Raw genomic sequence first — 24,335 nt, 5'->3', positions numbered from 1 at the left:
TAAGCAGTAATACATCAGTTCTACGGACAGTAATGCAATATGCCAGTAACAGATGATTTAAAAGGGTCATATATCTATAGTGAGGTTTGGATTTTCAAGAACTACTGAAGCAGGTTGGATGCTTCTGTGCAAAGGCTAGAAGAGTGGGGAGATCAATTTCTACTTAGCAGGGGGATGAGGGGAAACATGCTCTCCTCAGTTCACAGGAAAAAAGAAATGGCAAAAGCAGTTACAACTCTTACTACATAAACTAGCTAGGCAGGATTCAACAGTATAAAATGGGAAGGGGAACCTTAAGGGGAAGGTGCTGTGTTGTGTTCTGGATGGTTATTGTCAGCAGATTTGACACTGGCTGTTCCACCCGTTGTGCTGCTGGTACACGCTCTCTCCTGCTGTTCTTCAGATTGCTGTTGCCTTCCATCCCCACTGCCTGGAAGAGCAAAGTGTGTTTCAACTACATTTAATGCAATTGGGCCTGTGTGTCACTGTTTGATCTGTCAGATCGAGACAGGTAGACTCACAAAACTTAGGCTGGACTATCTTCTGTGCCTCTTCGGATACCTTCATTTAAAAATCCTCCCCCCTCCTCTCTTTCCTCCCACTACTTCACATGTTCATGTTTTGGGAGCCTTGTTTTGACTCCTTATTTGTCTTGATTTTTCTCCAGGCTTTGTGCTCTGTCACTTGAAATAGTCAATGAGATATCTCTCAGGTACTTCTGGCAACACCTAAGTAGCTCTGGTAAAACAAGTTTGCTGCAAAGAAAATCTGGGGACCAGCCACCAAGAACAGAGCTTTGGATGCAGAAAGGGACTGTTTTCGTTGTGGTTTGGGGGAGGAGGGTGGGGGGGTGGTGCTGGTTGGTTTTTTGCTGTGGTTTGGTTTGGGTTTTTTTGGGGGGGTGTGGTGGTGGGGTTTTTTTGTTTGCTTTTTTCCCCAGAAACCTACAAGAGTTATATAACAGAAACAGGAGCAACTGAACAGGTATCATTCCTTGTGAGGTTAGAGAAGTACACAAAGACAAGCAGTCATTCCTGGCATGTGCTTCCAGTATTTCTACAGATCAAGCTATGTGCTTCCTTACCTCAGAAAAGAAACAGTTTGATACTCATGAGTGTATTGAAGGCAATACTTTTTGCCAGCAGGACTCTCAAACCCAACACAGTCATAGACAGCATGTTCGCTTTCTCCACTTTGGTATCTGCTTAGTGAGAGAGAAAAAATGGGAGAGCTCATGGTCTAGATTCAGATATTGTGATATTGGCAGAAAGCAGAAAAAACCACAGGTAATAGTTTCAGGGAAAGAAGCAGCAGCAAAGGAAAAGATGATAGAGAAACATGGCAACAACAGGGGAGGAGGATGTCTGTCTAGGTTGGATTTTGCTTCCTGTTGCTTGTCTGTTACTAAACTAGCTACCTAGAAAAAGCAGGTTGTGTTTCATGAATATGTTGTATTCTGATTCCTCTACCCCTGGGAAAATACATTTCCATGCATTTATCCCTAATATAGTAATGTAACTTCACAATCTATTTAGGTAACTAACCTTGTGCAGAGGTGTCTGTGGTGTTGCAAACCTTCCCTGTAACTGGTTCTTCAGCCTCCTTTTCTGTAGCATGATAAAGAAAAAGCATTACAAACTATGTCCAAATTTTAAAAAGGATTAATAAAAACATTCATATAACCCTACCCGTAGGAACGTGTGGGCAGTACAGTCCGAGGCTCAGAGGAGTGGTCGCTCATTCTAACATTAACTTGAGGAGAAAATTTCTCCATGCAGTTGCACGAAACGAAAGCATTCCTGAGTTCTTCTGGTTTTGCTATTTGAATGAGCTTCATCATGACAAAAACAATTCCTCAGAGTGGTTTAGGGGAAAAAAACCCACACCATCACTTTAACTTTTTGTTGTTTTTAGAAAGGCTATTTCAGGCTGTGCTCTAGGAGATTTGCTGCTATGTGGTAAAGTATTTACTGATAAGTAAATGTACATTTAAAAAAAAGATTGTGTCTCTTTTTTACCCCAAAAAGAGTAACTCCAAGTTGTTGAACAGTTAAGATCATTTATTTTAGATGCTTTTAAATATCTTTCAGCTCTACCTGCTTACGTACCAGATGTTTCCCCCATTTCTGCTGCTTACCTAGGAGCAGGAGAAATAGCAAGTACCCTTAGCAGGAGAAATAGCAAGTACTGGAAGACACTGCCACCATAAACACGTTGCAGCTGTACCACAAAATTGTACCTGTCAATGTTGTGTTGGCTTTAATAGTCCTGCCATCGAATTTGGCCGTGCAGGTCACCTCTGTGCCTTTTGTCACACTGACTGCCTTAATAGTATCATACAACCCCTTTGATGTCAAAATGGATGCACTCTGTTCATATATGACTTCATTAGAGGACATCTCCAAGCTGATGCTCTTTGTGGAGAAATTCCTTGCCAAACAAGCTGCTGTCCCAATGCTGCCACCTTCTTCCAGTTTCTTTGATTTCATCACAATGACTTCTGGGACAGAACTGGTTTGAATGTCTGTAAAAAAAAAAACATTGTTTGGGCATGATTTGATTTTATTGCAAGCTTGCCTGAGTGCTAAGTCACCTAAAGTTCATATATACTCCAGCTGAGACTAATTCCTAGCATTATCAATGAGTAACTGCCTTGTCTTTATTTCTTGCGGCGGATTCCAAAAGATCAGATCAAAGACAGAAAGGCTGTATGAGAGCAGGTTTTTTATAGGAGCTTTAACTCCACAGGATTTTAAGCTTCCTTTTGCCCAAGCTTGTGCGTATATGTGAATTCTTTATTTTATAAGTAAGGGACCTGCAAATGAGAAGAGAACTTCTATGCATGCCACTCCAAGAGTCAAAAAATTCTGTTTTCTCAACAATTTAATTCCTAAAAATAACACTTCTATCAAGGGCTGTCTTGCATATTCATGAGACATGAGGGAACAATTGTTTTTCCTTTACTCTCCCTCCCCTCCCCCAGATCTCCTTCTGATGTGGCGAAAAGGTCCAACCATAGCAGGAGTGGTGGGGCAAAGAGAAGTCAGTTTGTTGCTTCACTGTTGTGCAAGGTTACTCCAACAAATGACATTACTTGCAGAAATGAAGTACTGCTGTTGGAGTCGGGGACAGGGTTGATCTTTTCAATAACAAATGCTCAGATGCAGGAAGGATTTTTGTCTCTAAGATGGGAAAGTAAGAGAGAAGCAACCAGAAGTCTGTGAATTGCATATCTCCTCTTCTCCAGGAGTTTCTGATAAGGTCAAGAACTTTCAATTGTGGGGGAGGTTTTCCCCGCTAGACATTGCACATGGTGTAAGACATTCCAACGCAGTCTGGAGACAATGAAAAGAGAATAGGATTGGTACTGGGTTCAACAAAAATTCTTGTGCCAGTTCCAAAAAGTGTGACCTTTTTCATCCATGTACTGTGCCATATTGTTAGTCCCACAGCTCCAGGGGCAGTCGGAAGTATAACGCAGAATTTGTATAATAAACTGATTTGAACGGAGGAACACCCCGAGGCCTATGAACTTGATGTCCATGGACAAATCTTACAATCTTCCTTAGATCAGTGTATTAACCTTCAGTGGTAGTTCTTTAGGGTCAAGATACCAACAAACATCAAGGCATGAAAAACGTGCCCCAGAACTGGAATTTGGAAAGAACCTACAAGATGCTGACAAGTTTTCACAGGATTTGGTATCCTTGCTCTCTCACGCATTTTTCAGAAGAGTTACTCTGAAATTTTCAGATGTATTTTTTCTGTTTTGAAATAATTCCAAGCAACATACGTGAATGACAAAGGCTTGACAACTGCAAAAGCCTGAATTTCAACTATATAGCAGCAGCCTTCTCTGAGAATTTCTTATAAGACATACAAGTAATGAAGTAAGATTGCTTAAACTAGAAGGGGATGTCTTTTCAGGAAATGGTTGGTCTCAAAATAATTTAGTAGCCAACAATCACTATGATATCATGATTTTTTTAAAAATAAAGTATTTTGCCCTCAGGTCATAGGTGGAGAAACTAGGGTGATTCCACATACCAATGTGGAAGATTAGCAACATAAATTATAATAAAAACATGAAACTGAAGGGAATCGTCTAGTATGCTTCCTTGCCAAAAAGGGCTCAGCTTAGGAAAGGCTATGAGACATATCAAAAATTTACATGTCCAATTTGACAGGAGCATCCTGATGGGTCACTTTGGTAAAGAGAGGTGCATTAGGCCTCGAATTGTGCACAGCATCTGCCTTGCAGTCTGGTCAAGAGGCCACTCAGGTCTAACATTTTGTTCATCACAGGGTATTTTTTCAAGATATGTTCAAGGGGCTCTGATTGTACTCTCTTTCCCCCACCACCCTCACCCCAAAACTGAGGAACTGAGGTGAAAGCCAAACAGTACTCTAACATGACTTCATGGGTTGGCTCTACTCATAAAACAGGCACAACTCCGTGCCTGTCAATACCTACAGCAAACGGATACCAAACAGGAGTCAAACGTTCATTGACTTCACTTGACCTATACAGTTTAACTCAAACTCTGAACTGTTTAGTAAGATTAAATTAGTACAGAAATGTTACATAAGATTCCATTTAATGCTTTTGTATATTATCCTTCTCTCCCCTCAGTGCTGTCTTTCTAACTGACAGAATAGAATTTCTTAGGAACTTAAATGTCAATCTCCACAGGAACTTCAGTTCCCTTCAGACTGCCCAAGCACAGCTTTGAAACCTAACAATGACTACGAAAAGCTTATTACGGTGCCTCAATAAGTGGACAGATGTTAGGTCCCAAAGGAATTCAGCATGATAGCAGCCAGGACTCACCCTCGTGGAGCCCAAATTCTCTGGCAACTCCCAAGAAGCGTGATCAGCATGGGGGTTTTTATACTTAAATTGCCTAATTGCGTACCAAAAGGTTATGCATGGAAAAGAAAGCCTAAAGTCTAATTAGTGACTTTAAAGCATGGGGGAGTGGCTGCCTGAATTTTAAGAGGAAGATGAGGAAAAAAAGTGAAAATCCAAGCAGTAACAACTCAGAAAAGGTTAATGCATAAAGAATACCTACTAGGCTCCACGGTCAGTTGAGTCCCCTTCCCAAAGACAAGAGCAGCAGTCACACACAGTTAAAATGGGTAAATCTAAAAAAGGCTCATTTTGCTATTCCTCCTACATACATTTCCTTTCCAGGTGCTGTAACATGGTTTTGCCAGATCCTGTTAGTCCTGTGCACTCTTTGTTACCTGAGAAGATCTTTAGAGGCTTTTCATGTTTTCGGATCTCCAGTATTTCCAAACAGCCAGTATACTAGCAAGCTGCTTCTCTGGCATAACTCACTGGGTAAAAACCTCAGCAAGAACAAATGTACACTGTGCAATTGTAGTTAATAAAGCAGAATTATTTCTTTATCAGACCCCAGAAGCCTCAACTGAGTCCCACTATTTTGCATTACCTGAAAATACAGCCATGAATTCCTACCACTGCTTGCTTTGAGGAGGGGTTTTTATATTACATTCTGGCAGTAGCATTTTATTAGCACAAAAAGTTGTACTCTTTTTTCCTTCTAATCTTTCAAACTCATGGGAAGAGCTATATATTCAGTAATGTTATGGGCCTTAGCTTTCTTAATGAAAGTTCTATCTGGAATAAACAAAACCAAATCAAAACAAAAACCTCATCTGTCCCTCAAGAGGAGAATACGCCTTGAATATGCTATAGTGACTACCAATGCATGTTTTCGATGTCATTTTGTGTTTGGGGATTCTCAAAAGAATCAGATGATAAAGTATGTCTGTTCTTAAAATGACTATGAGTATCTCCAAAGAAATCCAAATTTAGCAACAAAAGATTGCGCAAATTATGGAAATTTTGGCTTCAGCTTCTTAGGTATTTCAACAGACACCGAGTGACTTAGATGCTTAAGGCCTATTATCTTTTACTGTCAAACATAATCCTAAAGTCTCTGTGCATCTTTGGAAAATGTCATCCTATCTTTAGCTAGAAAAAGAGAAATCATTGAAGAGCATGGAAACCTCACTCAGCTGAAGTTTCATGTAATTCTGCATCAGGATGTCAGAGAGGCTAGATAGGCACAAAAAACAGTGAAAGAATTATTTAAAGCATTTCAGGGTTGAGGAGAAGACAAGGCTAACACTTTTCTTTTGTCAAATGAATTGTTCTCTAACTCAAATTGTGGGAAACTCAGTGAAGATGTTTTAGAAATTTGAGTAATGATGTACTGTAAAAGTTTGCTTAAACCAAGAATATCTTGTTGCAGTCAATGAGGCACATCCTACCTTCAGATGATTAGAAAAAAATCTTTTCTTGTCAGCAGAAGAACCAACATGCTAAACTTTTTAAAAAAAACATAAGACACTTTATGTGAGAAACAAGAGTATCATATCAGCATTTCTGTAAATAGCTGAAATGGCAATACCATTGCTCACTCTTCCACCTGCCAGCTCTTAGACTTGTGTTTTGTTGGTTGCTTTTTCTTGCCAAATTCTAGTATTTTCTATGAGATATTTTACCTCTTTTTTTTTTTTTTTGACAAATACCATCTTTAAATCAATGTTGACTGACGTTAAAATAATAGAATCTGGCAGTGTCTTCTGGTCCTACATTTACAACTGAGGATTTGCTGGTTGGAAAGAACAGATCTTTCCTCAGAATGATAACTTTGTATTCCTTCATCCCTTTGGAATTGGGAGTGAACTTAAATTGTTCCAGAACAGACATTTATTCCCGTATCCTGCAGACCTGGACAGATTAGGCAGCACCCAAAGTAGCCCCATGCCCTCCTGGAACGAGAGCAGGATGGTTTCGGTATGTACAATTGCATGGGACATCTCTGCAGCACTTTAAAGACATGGAGATCTCTGAAAGCTTTGTAACAAGGCTTACGGTATGCACCTGGATGTTTAGGATAACAAAGATCAACCTAACAAACTCCCCTGCTGCCCTAACATTCACAGCCCCACAGAAACGCTTGGGGTGACATCCACCTTTTTTGTACATCATGAAATTCCAAATCAAGGTAGAAAGAAGTAAGGCTTGTTATAATCCCTGCTCACCACATCTGCATTTTCAAAGCCCAGGCAACTTAGTAGCCAATTTTCATTCATTCTAAGTAGTCTTGGATAGGAGGCAGCTGTGAAAGTTTAAGCCCAAGGATATTTAACCTCCTTCCTCCTCTGTCTCCATGCCAGTGGAATTACTTACCTGGTGACACTATGAGTGTGGTGCCAGTGTCAAAAACTACCTTCTCGTAACAGAGAGCTAAAGATCTGTCTCAAAACTTCCCTCTACTGTCAGCTTTCACTGAGCTATGCATTCCTGCTCAAATTGAGGCAGTGGAACCCACTGGAGGGGAGGACACTTCACAGTAAATTTGGGCCAGAGTGCTCTCCAGTCTGGGAATAAATTATAACATGTTAAATTTAAGTAGTGAACACCAGGTATTTGGGGATCATGATGTAATTCTGATATACAGAGGTAGCCCTGTTGTTCCTCTAAAGCCTTCCTAAGCAGATACAACCTGAGGATTCAGCTTGAAACTCCAGCTGGAGAGAGTGCACTCTAGGGATTATTGCAGCAGAAAATTCTTACAGTGAACCCAAACCATTAGATTCCTTTGCCCTCCCCCACCTTAATTTTAACATAATTTTTAGAAATAAAATAATGACACTTACTGGGTTCAACTGTGAGAGTGGTCCCACTTCCAAATATAAGCTTTTCTGTCCTCACACTGCTAATACTTCGTCCAATAAAGAACTCTTTCCTCATGATATTCAAAAGTGTCGTAAAAACAGGAGATGAAAAGCCAGATATTTGTCCTAATTATTCATGTATGCAATCCCATCAGGGTACCCAGAGCCACATTTTCTTCCAAAACTGGAAAGGAAAAAATAGTAATTGAATAGTTCAATGATTTCAAACAGCTTGATTGAATACAAGTTCTCCCTCTCTTCCATCTTTTAGATACCCTGTGAGTTCTATATTTCCAGCATAAATAGAAATATGAAAAGAATGTTGCATTTGTCTCCTTAATCATTTCAGTCGCCCATCTCCTTTCTTCCCCAAAATATATTGCCTTTTTTCCATCTTTGGGTTTTTGTACAGGGCCCTATGTTGTTTATATCATTGTGGTACTCCAGTCCCCAAACACAGTGATATATTCCATTACAAAAACTGTCTCTTCCTTCTCACTGCACAGAATTTTGGATTATACAGGCAATCACATGACTTCTCAAGTGGTTTCTGTCCCAACATACCACATGAAGAAACATGACGTGGCTTTCAAAGAATGGTCTAAAATAAGACCAAAACAGTTGAATTGTAAGTCTTTGGGAATACATGACACTTCCGGAAAGTCTCACGGAGTTAAGCTGGATAGAAAGCAAGAAAAAAAAAATCAGTACTTTTAGTGCTATTTCAAAACATTTATGAAAATTGTTCTGTGCTGCAGGAAACTGTCTACCTTTTCACCTTGAATTTGGTTTCAATGCTCAGGAGTGGGAGGAATGTGCGTGATCTGGGTTCGTAGAGTTGGTGTCTGGGGGTCATTTGGTGCCTTAGGAAGTCTTTATGCTGTTTTAGGTAAGATGAGAAAGTAAACAAAATGATTGTTCTTTGTTAGGTAGAGGCACTGGAAGTGCCTAGAGGCACATGGAAGTGGCTATTAAAGAGTAAAGGAGTTGTTGCAGATGGATCAAATCCTTCATGATGATCAATTTCTGCATCATTAGCACTATCTGGACCTTGATGGCAAGAGGTGGACTCAATCTCTGATACTCTGCAGCTTCAAGAGCCCCCTCCTCTCTTTTCTGACAAAGGAGAGGCAGGTGGAGTCTGTGCCCATCCAGATGGGAAATGGAGATTCCCGTGATGACAAAAGCTGGGAGCTTCTGACTTCTGACACCAAGAGGAAGGCTGTTAATTCACCTGAAGATCTGCAGCTCCAGAATAGATTCAGTGCTGTCATAGCAAGCTCTGTCAAATGAGGTGTCTGACCCCATTGACCATGAGCCACACAGGAACACCAGAACAAGTGGTGAGTGTTGGTAACAGAAGGCTCCCTGCGGCAGGGAACAGAAGCCCCCTCTGACAGCTGGACCTGTCATCTGAGGAGGTTTACTCCTTGCCAAGGACTTGGATTGGGGGCATTGTTAAAAGACTCGCAAAATTTATTACACCTACAGACTACTACCCTCTGCTTGCTCTTCCATGTGAGTATTAATGATACTGCCAGGGGAGTCCTGGTAAGCAGCAAGAAGACTCTGGGGGTGATGGTCAAGGGCATGTGGGCCCAGGTGGGTTTCTCTTTGATCCTGCTGGTGAGGGGGAGGGCAGTGAGAAGGAGGAGTGGACAGATCCTGCTGGTGCGCAGCTGGCATTGGCAAAAGGGACTTGGTTTCTATGACCATGGGACCCTTTTCGAGGATTGAGGACTGCTTGGAAGACCCACTTGACTAAGTGGGACAAAAACATCTTTGCCAAGAGGCTGGCCAACCTGATAAGAAGAGCTTTAAACTAGGAACAACACGAGAGGAAGAGGATGATCAATAATCAAGTGCGAAAGTGGTGGGAAGGGTTCGTACAAAATGTATGAGGAGTGATACGAACAGGACAGACTTCATAATAAAAAATAAAGGGCTGAAAGGGGTGCACTTCCAGTGTGTTTACATAAATAAGGAAGTATCTGTGGGAAAAAAGAAAGCGCTCATATAGTTTCTGGGAAATCAGCATGACTGCATGCTTCTTAAAGTGCCTGTGCACATATGCAGGGAATATGGGGAAAAAACAAGAGAAATCAGAGCTCTGCTAGTAGTTGCAGGGCTATGATCTCATTGACAACATAGAGATGTAGTGGGATAGCTCACATGACCCAAGAACTGAAATGCATGGTGAAGTGCAGGTTAGTGCACATTGCCTGGGTTCCTCTCCAACATGACCCAGTTTTAACTCTTGGAGGTGCGGTGGGGTAGCTTCCAGAAGTACTGTAGTGGATGGAGCCAGGCTGCTTAGGAAAGACAGGCTGGGAAGGTGAGGAGGAGCAATTGCCCAGTCTGTGAGAGAACAGCTGGAATGCATGGAGCTCTGCTTTGGGTTGTATGATGAGCCATCTGATAGCGTGTGGGTCAGGATTAGAGGGCAGATCAGCATGGGTGACACTGTGGTGGGTGACTACTACAGATCACCTGATCAGGAAGAAGTAGACAAGGTCTTCTTCAGACAGTTGGAAGAAGCCTCACGTTCGCTGGCCTTGGTCCTCATGGGGTACTTGAACCGTGTCAAATGTCTGTTGGTGGGACATCACAGCAGGGCACAAGCAAGCCAGCAGTTTTCTGGAGTGTACTGATGAAAACTTCCTGACACAAGTGACTAATGAGCTGGACCTCCTACTTGCAAATGAGGAAGAATTGGTGGTGGATGTGAAGGTCAGGGGCAGCCTTGGCTGCAGTGATCATGCAGTGTTTAAGCTTAGGATCCAGAGAGGAAAGAGCAATGCAAAAAGCAGGACCGGAGCCCTGGACTTTAGGAGAACAGAATTTGGACTCTTCTGGGATCTGCTTGGAAGAATCTCATGGGTTATGGTGATGGACAGAGGGAGGTCTAGGAGAGCTTCTTGATTTTCAGAGATTCCCTCCTTCAAGTTCAAGAATGGTTCATCTTGACAAAGCAGTAAGTCAAGCAAAGGTGGCAGAAGGCCAAAATGATGAACAAGCGGCTCCTGCATAAACCCATAAATGGTAAATACAAAGGAACCATTTGTGATTCCAAGTCCTTGTTCTGATGTCTACTAGCTGAGAGATTACTAGTGGAAAGTATCCTTTCTAGTTTCCTGTTCTTGTTCTTCATGCATCTGCTTCTGGCCGCTGTTGGATATGAAGTTAAAAGGATCTTTGTTCTTACCAAAAAAGTGTGAACAGATCTTACCCTCTCTGTGCTCTGAGACAAAGAAAAGAACTTGATGTTAAGCTTAAATGGAAACATCTAAATACAGTAGGTTAATCCCCAACTTGCTCAACTTGAGCTGATGATCAGATGTCTAAAATGACATGCTTGCAAGATCCAAGAGCTGATACTGAATGTTGGGGAAACTGGCCTTGCACAGAAAGGTCCTTCTGCTGTCTGAGTCATTCTGGGAATCAAATTTGTGTATGTGCATACAGCTGTCTGAGGAAAAAGAGACCATGTAGGGCACCATGTTTCCACCTTAAGGAGAAGTCAGTGAGTGAGACAGTTTGTGTGTAGGGGTTCACTCTTCTTCAATCGCTGTGGTACGTATCCCACACAGTGGTAGACAGTTCTACAAAAACATTTTGCTTTTTTCAGTGCCAGGTGATGTTTCCTCTTTCATGTTCTTTGAAGAGCTGGATTTTATTGTCCTCTTCCTCTACACTGTTCTACTTCTGAACAATCTAATACTGTTCCAGAGAGGTTACTATACACTAAAAATAACATTATCAGCATTGCTTTTTTTGGCAGATAGGGTAGAATTAATCTCTCACTAAAATATTGCCCATACCTGTCAAAAAGGAATATTGTTCCTTTTGAGTTGTTAGAGCTGTTCTCACTTAAAGGACCCGACTACTGGTTTGTCTTTTGACATATATCAAGAGAGTTAGGGTGAAATATTTTAAAGAATATCTGGGGACCAGCTGCCCCAGTCTTATTAATTTTCAATGTAGTTTCATCCTACATTTCCTAACTCTTTCTGGCCCTTGAAGTATTTATGTTCTCAAGGCCGATTTTCATGCCAAATAGAACATCAGTCCATGTTTATGAACTGTTCAAAAGTTATTTTGGTTTAGCTGACGGTGCATTAATCAACTCTGTGTGCCTTGATGTGCTAAAGTTGCTTATTTACTCAGGTCTTTGATTTTTAATATTTCTGGTTTGAATGCCATTTTTATAAGGGTCTTGAAGGGTCTTGGGAGTTTTTTCCTGATTACATGCACCATTTTTTTTTTCTCAGTTTCTTTGATCTTGTGAACTAGATTATTTGACCAGTGAGTTGGCTATGCTTTGGACTTTTGATTTATTTAGATGTGCCTTTAGCTGAGTTTGAAGGTGGTGAACATCTAGTTATGGTTGACTAAAGTTGGCTTTTAATTTTATTTTGATCTTACTTTAATGATTTTGATTAATGGTTACCTGGAATTGTGGAGCAGTTTCTGAATCCTCAAATGCAGTTCTAAGACACAAAAGGAAACAGCATTATTTCATCCTGTTCACAAATCTGCATGGTTCCATGCTGTATTACTCAATACATTTATTTGCATTGTTGTTGTTATCAAGTACAAAAGTGTACTTCTCGTTTTAATCACTGTTTTTAATACCAGTGCTGCTATATTTTCCATTGTTAACACGCGCATGACCATCTGCTGTTGCCTGTATTGTGTCAAATTGTTTTCTCCTCCTTATTGCCTCACTCCTCCAGGAAAAGTGTTGAGTTGGCTAGTGTGATACTTTCAGTCTCTAGAACTGTTGGCAGGACAAAGAGAACAAGGACTAAATACCTCCTGCGACAGGCCAGGGTACATACGGGTGCCTCTCCAATACCCTTTGCTTCCTGCCAAATCTTCCCAGAGCAGTGAGACCGCACCCTGTTTGTCACTGAGATCTCAGTTGCAGTTAAACAGCCTTTTCCCATTTGGGTGGCCACAGAAACACACCTGCCTTCACAGCCTCCCCCAAGCCACACGCTTAGATTTGTTTGGTTTAAAAGCTGAGTTCTGCCTTTGTTTTTTCTTCTCTGTCCTGGTGCATCCCCTCCAAAAAATTGCAGGAGGCGGTCCAATACTGCCAGTGACATGTTAGAGAGACTGTTTAGGCTATCTGTGTTTCACGAGGTGATACTGAAGAGCTCTCCTTGAGTTCTGCTTCAGAGGAAATGAGAAGAGAGCGAGTCCCCCTTTCCTCTAGGAAAGTGCCCTAGGAGGATGAAGATACGTTTTGGAGGGGAACTAGCAGGTGGTTTGTGCATGCATGGTTGTTTGAATTCCTTCAGCCCTTGCTGAAAGGTCTACCCTGCTTCTTTCCAGAAGAAACTATCCTGGCCTTTCCAGCATAATTCTTCCTGACCCTCCAAAAATCTCCATTTGCATTTTAACACAATTTCCTTTTCTTGGGAACAGATCCCTCTGAGCCTAGCTCCCAGCACATTCACCTGATTTCATCACACATTTATAAAAGGCTATGTCCATGCCTTTTATTGGCAAGGAGAGCTGGCTCTGGGATACATCTATCAAGAAGGCGACTCTTCTCTTAAAGGATGCAGTGGGCATTACATTCTTGTGTGGACAGAACCGTCCTATTCAACCTTTCTTCCAATACAGAAATGTTACTACTCATGGATTCCCTGGATACACTATAGGTGATCTTAGGAAACTAGATATTCAAGACCAAACACTAAGTCACAGACTTCACTATGGAGAGGACAGCTAAGAGCAGTGATTTAAACAGAGATCTATAATATCTGTTTGGGGAAGTCCCTGAGCTGCTGACACCTACAAGAAGCGAAGGTGGAAACAGAAGAAATAAAGTAGCATTTGCTTTGTATTTATAGCCTTTGCAAGACAGCTGACATTGGCATGACAGGCAGTCTGCTGTGTTGAATGGCTCTTAGATTAATCCACGGCAGCAATTCTTCCAGAGACCCAAATGTGGTAATCAGGGCAAAGTTTGGGGATAACTGACCTCCCATGTATCTGTAGCTCTTATATAGGACACCTAGGGCAATGTGTGCCTGCACACAAGCATACGGATGCATTTGCACGTGACGACATATGCAAATGCACTTCCATGAAAATCTACACTTACAAAGAAAGAAATGAATGGTCTGTCCTCAGAATAAGAACATGTGTGTTTATTCACATGGAGCCAAAGCTAGGAGTGCAGAGAAGAAATTTTTCATCTTATCCTGTGAAAAATCATCTTGGCAGTGCCACTCTCTTCTCAGATACAATCACAGAATCACAGAATGATAAGGGTTGGAAGGGACCTCTGGAGATCATCTAGTCCAACCCCCAAGACAGAGCAGGTTCATCTAGAGCAGATTGCACAGAAATGCATCCAGGCGAGTTTTGAATATCTCCAGAGAAGGAGACTCCACAACCTCTCTGGGCAGCTTGTTCCAGTGCTCTACCACCCTCAAAGTAAAGAAGTTCCAACTCATGTTTAGATGGGACTTCCTATGACCAAGTTTGTGCCCGTTACTTCTTGTCCTGTCACTGGGCACCACTGAAAAAAGACTGGCCCCAGCCTCCTAGCACCCACCCCTTCAGTATTTGTAAGCATTAATAAGTTCACCCCTCAGTCTTCTCTTCTCCAGACTAAAAAGACCCAAGCCCCTCAGCCTTTCCGCATAAGAAAGATGTTCTAGTCCCCTAATCATCTTTGTAGCCCTTTGCTGTACCCTCTCCAGCAGTTCCCTGTCCCTCTTGAACCGGGGAGCCCAGGACTGGACAGCATACCCCAGATGCAGCCTCAGCAGGCAGAGTAGAGGAGGAGGATAACCTCCCTCGACCTGCCTGCCACACTCTTCTTGATGCACCCCAGGATGCCATCGGCCTTCTTGGCCACAAAGGCACATTGCTGGCTCGTGGTCATCCTGTTGTCCACCACGACTCCCAGGTCCCTTTCCACAGAGCTGCTTTCCAGCAGGTCAGCCCCTAACCTGTACTGATGCATGGGGTTATTCCTCCCCAGGTGCGGTACCCTACTCTTGCCTTTGTTGAATTTCATAAGGCTCCTTTCTGCCCAACTCTCCAGCCTGTCCAGGTCCCACTCAATGGCAGCGCAGCCTTCCGGTCTGTCAGCCACTCCTCCCAGTTTTGTGTCATCAGCAAACTTGCTGGAGGCACACTCCATCCCTTCATCCAGGCCATTGATGAATACATTGAACAGGACTGGACCCAGTCCTGACCCCTGGGGAACACCACTTGTTACAGACCTCCAACTAGGCTCTGTGCCACTAATCACAACCCTCTGAGCTCTATCTATCAGCCAGTTTTCAATCCACCCCACTGTCCATTCATCTAACCCGTTCATCTACTTCTGGAAGCTACCCCACCACACCTCTATGATCCCATAGCTCTGCAGCCAGGCCACGGAGGAAAAACTGGGTCATGTTGGAGAGGAACCCAGGCAATGTGCACTAACCTGCACTTCACCTTACAGCCTCTGAAGTTCCCAGAATAAAAACATAGAATCATAGAACAGCCCTGGCTGGAAGGGACCTTGAAAGATCATCTGGTCCCATCTTTTGTAGGAAAGAGCTTACCTCACACACTATCCATTTGCATCTTCGAAACCTCCAGTGATGGGGACTCTACCACACCCCTGGGGAGGTTGTTCCAGCAAATGAGTCTTCTCACAGTAAAAAGTTTCTTTCTTATATCAAGGTGAATCTCTCCCAGTGCAACTTGGACCTGTTGCCCCTTGTCTTCTCCATGTGGCTCCCTCTGAAGGGAGAGCCTCTGTCCTCTGTACAGATGCCATTTAAGTACTGGAATACTGTGATGAGGTTCCCCCTAAGCCTTCTCTTCTCCAGGGAGAAAAGACCTAACTCCTTTAGTCTTTCCTCATAAGGCAGGTTCTCCAGCCCTTTGATCATCTTTGTGGCCCTTCTTTGGACCCTCTCCAGTCTGTCCATGTCTGACGTGAGTTGTGGGGACCAGAACTGGACACATTACTCCAAGTGTGGCCTGACAAGAGCTGAGTAGAGTGGGGTGATCACATCTCTATCTCTGCCAGTAATGCCCCTAGAGATGCAGCCCAGGATCTGGCTTGCCTTTGCTGCTGTAGCAGTACACTGCTGACTCATTTTCAGCTTATTGTCCACCAGGACCCCCAGGTCCCCTTCAGCAAGGCTGCTCCCCAGCCACACAGTTCCTAGCCTGTACTGGGCTCTTTGGTTATTTCATCCCAGGTGCAGGACTTTGCACTTGTCTTTGTGAAGCTTCATACTGTTCTTGCTAGCCCACTCTTCCAGCCTGTCCAGGGTGTTCTGTAGGATGGCCCTCCCTTCTGATGTGTCCATCTCACCACCCAGTTTAGTGTCATCACAGAACTCGGTGAAGGTGCTTTCAAGCTCACCATCCAGATCATTTATGAATATGTGGAACAGCGTGAGGCCCAGTATCAATCCTCAGGGAATTCCACTTGTGACAGGCTGCCAGTCTGACTAAAACGACTGATCACCACGCACTGAGGGCATGCAGCCTATTAGCCAATTACCCACCCATCTCACAGACCACCCGTCCATCTTGCCAGTTTGTCCAGGAGAAGGCTGTGGGAAATAGTGTCAAACACTTTGCTGAAGTCCAGGTAAACAACATGCACTGCTTCTGCCCTCATGTTGACAGAAAATGTTGTTTTGTTGTAGAGTGATCAGGTTAATCTGGCATGATATGACTTTGGTAAATCCGTGCTAGCTTTTCCCAATCACTTCTTTCATTTGGGTAATAGTATAGAATCATAGAATTACAGAATCATAGAATCATAGAATCATAGAATAGTTTGGGTTGAAAGGGACCTTTAAAGGTCATCTGGTCCAACCCCCTCTGCAATAAGCAGGGACGTCTTCAAATAGATCAGGATGCCCAGAACCCCATCCAACCTGACCTTGAATGTTTCCAGGGACGGGGCATCTACAACCTCTCTGGGCAACCTGTCCCAGTGTTTCACCACCTTCATCGTAAAAAATTTCTTCCTTATACCTAGTCTGAATCTACCCTCTTTTAGTTACAACCATTACCTCTTGTCCTATTTCTACAGGCCCTACTAAAAAGTTTGTCCCCATCTTTCTTATAAGCCCCCTTTAAGAATTGAAAGACCGCAATAAGGTCTCCCTGGAGCCTTCGCTTTTCCAGGCTGAACAATCCCACGACTCTCAGCCTTTCCTCATAGGCGAGGTGTTCCATCCCTCTGATCATTTTTGTGGCCCTCCTCTGGACCCACTCCAACAGGTCCATGTCTTTCCTGTACTGAGGACTCCAGAGCTGGATGTAGTACTCCAGGTGGGGTCTCAGGAGAGCAGAGTAGAGGAGCAAAATCACCTCCCTTGGCCTGCTGGCCACACTTCTTTTTATGCAGCCCAGGATACAGTTGGCTTTCTGGGCTACAAGCACACATTGCTGGCTCATGTCCAGCTTTTCATCCACGGGTATCCCCAAGTCCTTCTCCACAGGGCTGCTCTCAATCCCTTCATCCCCCAGCCTGTATTGATACCAGGGGTTGCCCCAACCCAGCTGCAGGACCTTGCATTTGGCCTTGTTGAACCTCATGAGGTTCACATGGGCCCACTTCTCGAACTTGTCCAGGTCCCTCTGTATGGCATCCCATCCCTCAGGGGTGTCAACTGCACCACTCAGCTTAGTGTCATCTGCAAACTTGCTGAGGGTGCACTCAATCCCATTGTCTATGTCATTGATGTAGATATTAAACAGTACTGGTCCCAATATGGACCCCTGAGGGACACCACTTGTCACCGATCTCCATCCGGACAGAGAGCCATTGACCACCACACTCTGGATGCAACCGTCCAATCAATTCCTCATCCAATGAACAGTCAATCCATCAAATCCACCTCTCTCCAATTTAGAGAGAAGGACGTTGTGGGGGACCGGGCCTTACGGAAGTTCAGATAGATGACATCCATAGCCCTTCCCTTGTCCACTGATATAGTCACTCCATCACAGAAGGTCAGGCAAGACTTGCCCTTGGTGAAGCCATGCTGGCTGTCCCGAATCACCTCCTTGTCCTCCATGTGCCTGAACATACACCTTCTAGGAGGATCTGTTCTATGATCTTCCCAGGCACAGAGGTGAGGCTGACAGGTCGATAGTTCCCAGAGTCCTCCTCTCTACCCTTTTTAAAAATGAGTGCAATGTTTCCCTTTTTCCAGTCACCAGGGACTTCACTTGACTGCTGTGACTTTTCAAACATCATGGGCAGTGGCTTGGCAACTACATCAGCCAATTTCCTCAGGACTCTGGGATGCGTCTCATGAGATCCCATAGACTTATATATGTTTAGGTTCCTCAGGTGGTCTCGAAACTGATCTTCTCTTACAGGGGGAATCACAGAATCACAGAATCACAGAATCAGTACGGTTGGAAAAGACCTGTAAGATCATCGAGTCCAACCTGGAAAAAAACCAAAAAAACCCCAAAAAAACAAAAAAACACCAAAAAACCCACCAAAAAAAAAAAAACCACAAAAAAACCACAAAACCCACGCCACACAACAACAATAACAAGCCACAACCCACCCAACACCACACAGCACCATGTCCATCAAGCTACATCCCACAATGCCACATCCACACGCTCCTTGAATACCTCCAGGGAGGGTGACTACCACCTCCCTGGGCAGCCTATTCCAATGTTTCACCTATTCCAATGTGACACCGCTCCCTCAGTCCCTGTCTTGACGTCCATCCACTCGAGAAGTGTGGGAAGAGAGGTTGCCAGTTAAGACCGAGGCAAAAAAGTTGTTGAGTACCTCAGCCTTCTCGTCTGTTGTTAACCAGTTTGCCAGGCAAGTTCATCGGGGGGTACACTTTCTTTGACCTTCCTTTTCTGGCTGACACATCTCTAGAAGCCCTTCTAATTATTCTTTGTGTCCCTTGCCACGTTCAGCTCCAGCCTCACCTTGGCCTTCCTGACTCCATCCCTACACAACCGGGCAACATCCCTATACTCTTCCCAGGATACCACTGCCTGTGCATTTCCTTCTTGCCCTTTAGTGTGACCAGGAGATTTTGACTCGTCCATGCCGGTCTCTTGCCTTCCTTTCCTGATTTCTTACAAAGGGGGACTGACAGCTCTTGAGCTCTGTGGAAAGCATCCTTAAAGATCTGCCAGCTCTGTTCTCCTCCCTTGTCCCTGAGGGCAGTTTCCCAGGGGGTCTTATTGAGTAACCCCTTGAACAGCTGGAAGTTTGCTTTCCTACAATTCAGGGTCCTGACTTTACTCTTTGTCCGTTCCATATCCCTCAGGACTCCACCAGTGCATGATCACTGTAGCCCAGGCTGCCTCCAATCTTGATGTCACTGATTAGCTCGTTTGCACTGGTGACCATCAGGTCCAGTATCGCATCCCCTCTGGTAGGGCTGTCTATTACCTGGCTTAAGAAGTTATCCCCCATGCACTCCAGGAGTCTCCTGGATTGCCTACAGCTTGCCATGCTACTTTTCCAGCAGACGTCAGGGTGGTTGAAGTCCTCCAGCAGGATGACAGCCTGCGAGCGCGATGCCTTCTGTAGCTGGAGCAAGAAAGCTTTGTCAATAGGCTCCCCTGGATCGGGCAGCCTGTAATAAACACCAACCATAAGGTTCCCTTTGTTGCCTCAGTCTCTAATTCTTACCTGTAAGCTTTCAGTGTGCTCATGGCTATGCTTCAGAGACAGCTCTTCCAATCTATCCATTTCTTGACGTAGAGGGCATAGTAGTTTCTAGGAGGACTAGTTCCATTACTTTGCCAGGGACTGCAGTAAGACTAATGGGCCTGGAGTTTCCTTGGTCCTCTTCTGGGCCTTTCTTGTAGATGGTGTGGCATTAAAGGGCAAAGTAATTTGGCAGAAATTAAAGCCCCTTGCGTTCTGGCTTGTCCTCAGATATCAGAGGGGCTGGGGGCGGCTGAGCTTAGATTCTGAGTGATGCCCAATTCTCTGTGTTACAAGTCTGGTCTTGTTCAATATATACATTGAACTCTCATGATTACAGATGCACTTGTAACACCATACACCTTCAGTCTAGTCGCATTCCATGAACTAGCACGGCCACACTTAAGGAATTTGGTCGCGTCAATGAGAACTCTCATGGCTAGATTAACGAATAGTGCAATTTATTGAAGCAACAGATGCACAAGTTTTTTTGGATTGCTGGTGATAGCACTACTGCCCGCAAACCATGTGCACATACCTAGAATATGAGTAATATAGCCTGGCTACAAACGCGTTAAGTTATAAACCAACTCTAGAGATTTCTAAGTTTCCCAGGAAAGCACTCGGTATAACCAAAACCCAAACCACTCGATTCAAATCTTACCCAAAGGCTTCCCTATGCAGGGGGAACAGCTCTGCAGAGCTGTTCCTACCATGCACTACAGGGATGGTTCGAGAGGTAGAGCTTGGGGGCAGGTCAGGCTGCAAGCAGTCAGCACAGCTCCACAGAGCTGTGCAGAGCACAGGGGCATGCTCAGATCCTGGGGGGCATCAGCCCTTCCTTTCACTTACCTAGGATGGGCAATAACCCCACACACACGGCAGTCCACATGGCCAGGCCCGCTCTGTCTCACCTCCCTCCAGCTTCTCTCTGCCTGCAGAACAGCTCTGCCCACATCTTCCCTGTCTGTGCCTCTGTCACTCCAGTCAGTCCTAGTCCCTCCTAGTCACTCCCTCCATCTATGACAACTATGAAGGTGAGAGGCGAGGGCTGGAGAAGCAGAAGAAGTTGAAGCTGTTGGTGCACTCCCGCGTGTCTCTCACCCTGCAGGTGCAATACCAGAGTGCTCCTTTGGCAGGAAAACCTCTGTTGGGCAAAAGGTGATGTGTTGCTGCAGGGCCACCATGACCTTCCTCTGAAGAAGGACAGCAGGGTGCTGCTGGCACTTCAGAGCTGGCCCTGGGGGTGGCAGATTGTCCTCCCAGTAGCTCCATGTCCCTTGATGCTGCTGAGCTGATCCTCCCAGATAGGATCCCTCTGAGCCCAGCTCCACTTGGACAGGGCACCCCTAGGCATATGTGCTCCCCACCCTGCTCCCTCTGCTCTGGCCCAGCACCCTATTCCTCCACTCACTCCCTCCTGCTGACACTTCTCCACCTGCTTCTTCCTTGGCAAGGGCCTCCCAGACCATCCAAGCAGCAAAGGCCCTACAGGGCCCTGGGCAAGTGAGACCTGGGTTGTCCTTGGTGCTGAAGGTCTGGGGCAGATGTGCAGGCTCAAACACTCCAGCTCATCCCCTAAAACTCATGTGCACAGGACTCAGCAGGGACCAGGCTGTTGGGGCTGCTCAGCAGAGCAGGGACACTCCCTTCTCTGTGCCCATCCTACTCAGCAGGAACCCAGTGCTCTCGCTAGGACCATTGCAGCCACAGGATGGGACACCTCCTGAGCCCTGACAATGTGTCTTGACTGGTACCATCATTTTGGAGAAAATTGCTGACTCAACAGACTGTCTGAAGCCTTCCCCTCCCCTCTCTTTTCATGGGTCCTCCAACATGGCCCCTTGGGGAGGGGATCCAGGACAGGAGTGGGAAGGGGAGTTGCAGAGGGTAGAGGAGCCCGCTGAAACTGGAGGCTTGGTCCTGGGAAAAGAACCAGGGGGATGCAAGGCCAAGGTGGTGTATGGTGCCCTGGGCCACTTGGGGCTTCCCCAGCATAATAGGACATGCTGGGCTCCCTACAGCCACCAAACTCATGGAGGGCTGGCTGCCTGGCCCAGGGCACCCTCCGTATCCTCCTTGTTGGGGTCCTGCCAGAAAAATTCCATTTAGCCCTCAGTGTACAAACATGACCATATATGCACATGGAGCCAACACATCATCTACACGGGAAAAGACCCTCTGCAGCTCAGCTCCTGCTTTTCCACTACTCTGGGGCTCCCTGAACAACATGAGGTTTCAAAACTCAATTCACCTGTGGGTTTCCATGTTCAAATTGTAGTCCTTCAATGCTTATTGTGCTGCTTTTTAAATAACCTTCTTTGTCTGTTGCTTTGTGCCTGTGGGAGAGACTGAGGAGAACAAAAGAAGGTGGTCAGCATGGTCATGGGGTTTGTGTGCGCTTGTGAGATACTCTGCTGCTGCTGCTTCTGCAGAACCTTTCTGCCCCTTTCAGGGAAAGCCAGCCCAGACTAGTCCCGAGAAGCCTTCTCGCAACCAACTACAACAGACCTGGCTAGATTTAAAACCCCTCCTTCCAGTTCTGCCCTGGCCCTGCCTGTGTTTCAAGCACTATGCCCTTTTCCAGCTCTCTGGGACTGCAGAAATAGGTGGCCGTGTCTGCAGCTGATGCCAACAGCACTTCTGGGGAAAGGCGGGTTCCTGGAAGGCTCTGCAGAGCTGGTGACACAGGTCTGGAAGGATGAAGCAATGTGCTGGAGTCCCGTGAAAAGATACTGCAAAACTATACGCTGCAGCTCTCTGCCAGGACTCTGACGGATCCCGTCCCAAGCGTTGCTGCTGTCATGATGGGTACACCAGAGATATGGCAGGTAAGCGTGAAGGACTCTGAGACCTTTCCTACCGTGGGCCAAAAGCTCTGTCTGCACCTGAGAAAGGGCACCTGCAACCCCAGGAGACAAGAACGAACAGGCAGGAACAGCTCAAGCAATCGCTTCAACTACTTCACAACTTCCCTGGGCTTCCACTTGTGATCTCCGGGATCCAGCAGATGCAAACACACATGCTCACTAGCTCTTGCTCCCATTATAGTTTTGGAGCTGGGAGAGAAACACAGATTTCCCCTTTCTCCAGTCAGCTCCCAAATGACCCTGTGTACCTCCCGCATTTACTCTGCTTGCCCCCCAGGGAGCAAAACTCCACTGAGTCACCTGAGCCATGCCCAAAACCAGAGCAGGGCTATTCACACAACTCCCCAGGTGAGCCACCACTGGGTAGCTGTCCTTGTGGGAACTGAAGGAAACAGCAAAACTTGTTTCCAAAGGTGAACAGGTTTGGGAGTGTGAGAGGAGAGGGAATTGACATGAAACATGGGAAGAAGGCAAGCCGAAGGAATAGAGCAGAAGGGGACAGAACCAATTCAAACATCTCTGTAAGAATCAAACATTTGAAAACTGTATGCTGTAACTACACAACTCTCTGCGAACAGCACTGAATAATGTGGGAATGGTCTTCTTTCCAGCTCCGAGGCCCAGAGCCTGGACCCTGACAGGAGGTTTCTGTTAAAGCTCAGGTGGATTTCCTGTCCCTGTGCCAACGGTGCAGAAGCAGCGGGCAGAGTCCCGGGGCTGCAGGTCACGCAGGGACAGAGATGACTCGGACCGGGAATTGTCCCGGGACACCGTGGCTCGACCCTGCACCGCTGCCTCGTACTTCTTTGTATTACCCCAGTAGTTGATGTAGGACACCCACTCGGCACTGAAACCAGGGGCCTGACGGTACCACAGAACGTTGTAACTCCCGAAGACGAAGCCGGATCCGTGGCAGGAGAGGAGCACAGTGTTTCCGGGCGCTCGCAGCCCTCCGCCGGTCTCCTCCAGCCTCACCTGCGCCCACACCCCTGCGGACGGAGAGCGCAGGCAGCCGGGCAGGGCGCGCCCACGGCCCGAGGACGTTCCCCCGCCGCCCCGGCGCCCCCCGCCCCGCCACAGCGACAGCCGCCACCCCCCTCTCTCCCGGCAAAGCCCCGCGCCCGGGGCAATGCCCCGCCTGCCCTCCCCGGGGCTGAGCCGCGCCTGCTGCCGGCACTCCGGCCGCTGCCCGAAAGACGCCCTCCTCTCTCCCTGTCACACTCCCTGTCCGTCTCCCTCCTTCTTCCCCCACCCGCCCACGCCACCCGCTCCCCGCTTCCCCGCTAAGGAAGGCGAGCGCCAGGCGACAGCGCGCCCGGCGCGGCAGTAGCCGCAGCCCCGGGGCCCCGCGACGGGCAGGGCCGCCCGAGGGCAGCCCCAGCCCTGGGCCCAGCCCCGGGCTCGCTGCCCTCCCCGCCCGGCTCTCACCTGCCGGCCCCGCGGCCAAGGACAAGGCCAGGAGCCACGGCCCCAGCCCGGGCGCCATCATGCCCTGCCGCGCCGGGGCCGGCCGGGGCCGAAGGGCCGCACAGGAGCCGAGCGGAGCCGCGCTCGGGCCCGCTCCTGCCCGCCCCGCCGCCTCGGCCCCTCGCTGGGGCAGCGCCGACGCCTCTGCCCGCTCCGTCCTGGCCCAGCCCAGCCCCCCGGGACCGCAGCCTCTTCGGGGGAGGAGAAGGGCGGGTGCGGGGAGGGACGCGAGGCACGGGCGGTGGCAGAGGAGGAGCCCGTCGCCCCGACGGATGAAGGCTCCTGTCCTTCGGCTCCCAGCGCGGCTCCGGCGCCTTGGCCAGCCGCAGCTGGGGCCTTTCTGGCTTCAGGAAGCGAGGAGGGTGGGGGTGGGCAAGAAGCTGGAAGGGGACACTGCCATGACAGCTGACCCGAACTCACCGAAGGGATATTCCATACTATATGGCATCATGATCAGCAATAAAAGCTGGGGTAAAGACGATGGCAGAGGGGAGGTGTGGAGATTTATGGCGTTTGTCCTCCCCAGTGACCATAACGTGTGATGAAGCTCTACTTTCTTGGAAAGGCCTGAACACCGGCCAAACGACAGGAAATAGTAA

The 24,335-nt window shown here is 46.5% G+C and overlaps 2 protein-coding genes across 2 annotated transcripts in view; both read right to left on the bottom strand.

Annotated features, from left to right (window-relative positions):
- LOC104259541 (T cell receptor alpha chain MC.7.G5-like) overlaps positions 1 to 24,335 on the bottom strand; it is a gene marked incomplete at its 5' end in the record, with an annotated part of 298,870 nt that overhangs the window by 62,503 nt on the left and 212,032 nt on the right. The gene's annotated exons all lie outside the window — the stretch shown is intronic.
- On the bottom strand, positions 409 to 23,755 carry LOC132319506 (Ig heavy chain Mem5-like). Its single transcript, XM_059830466.1, has 8 exons — positions 23,698 to 23,755; positions 22,957 to 23,258; positions 16,250 to 16,257; positions 7,696 to 7,754; positions 2,240 to 2,524; positions 1,545 to 1,607; positions 1,085 to 1,201; positions 409 to 430 (listed from the first exon to the last, which is right to left on the bottom strand). The coding sequence occupies exons 1-7, from the start codon at positions 23,753 to 23,755 to the stop codon at positions 1,086 to 1,088; spliced, it is 891 nt and encodes a 296-aa protein (XP_059686449.1). The 3' UTR covers positions 409 to 430; position 1,085.

This window comes from Gavia stellata, chromosome 28 (genome assembly GCF_030936135.1).
Source record: "Gavia stellata isolate bGavSte3 chromosome 28, bGavSte3.hap2, whole genome shotgun sequence".
NCBI lineage: Eukaryota > Metazoa > Chordata > Aves > Gaviiformes > Gaviidae > Gavia > Gavia stellata.
Note: the sequence above shows the minus strand (reverse complement) of the source record. Positions and strands in the feature narration are given on the sequence as shown.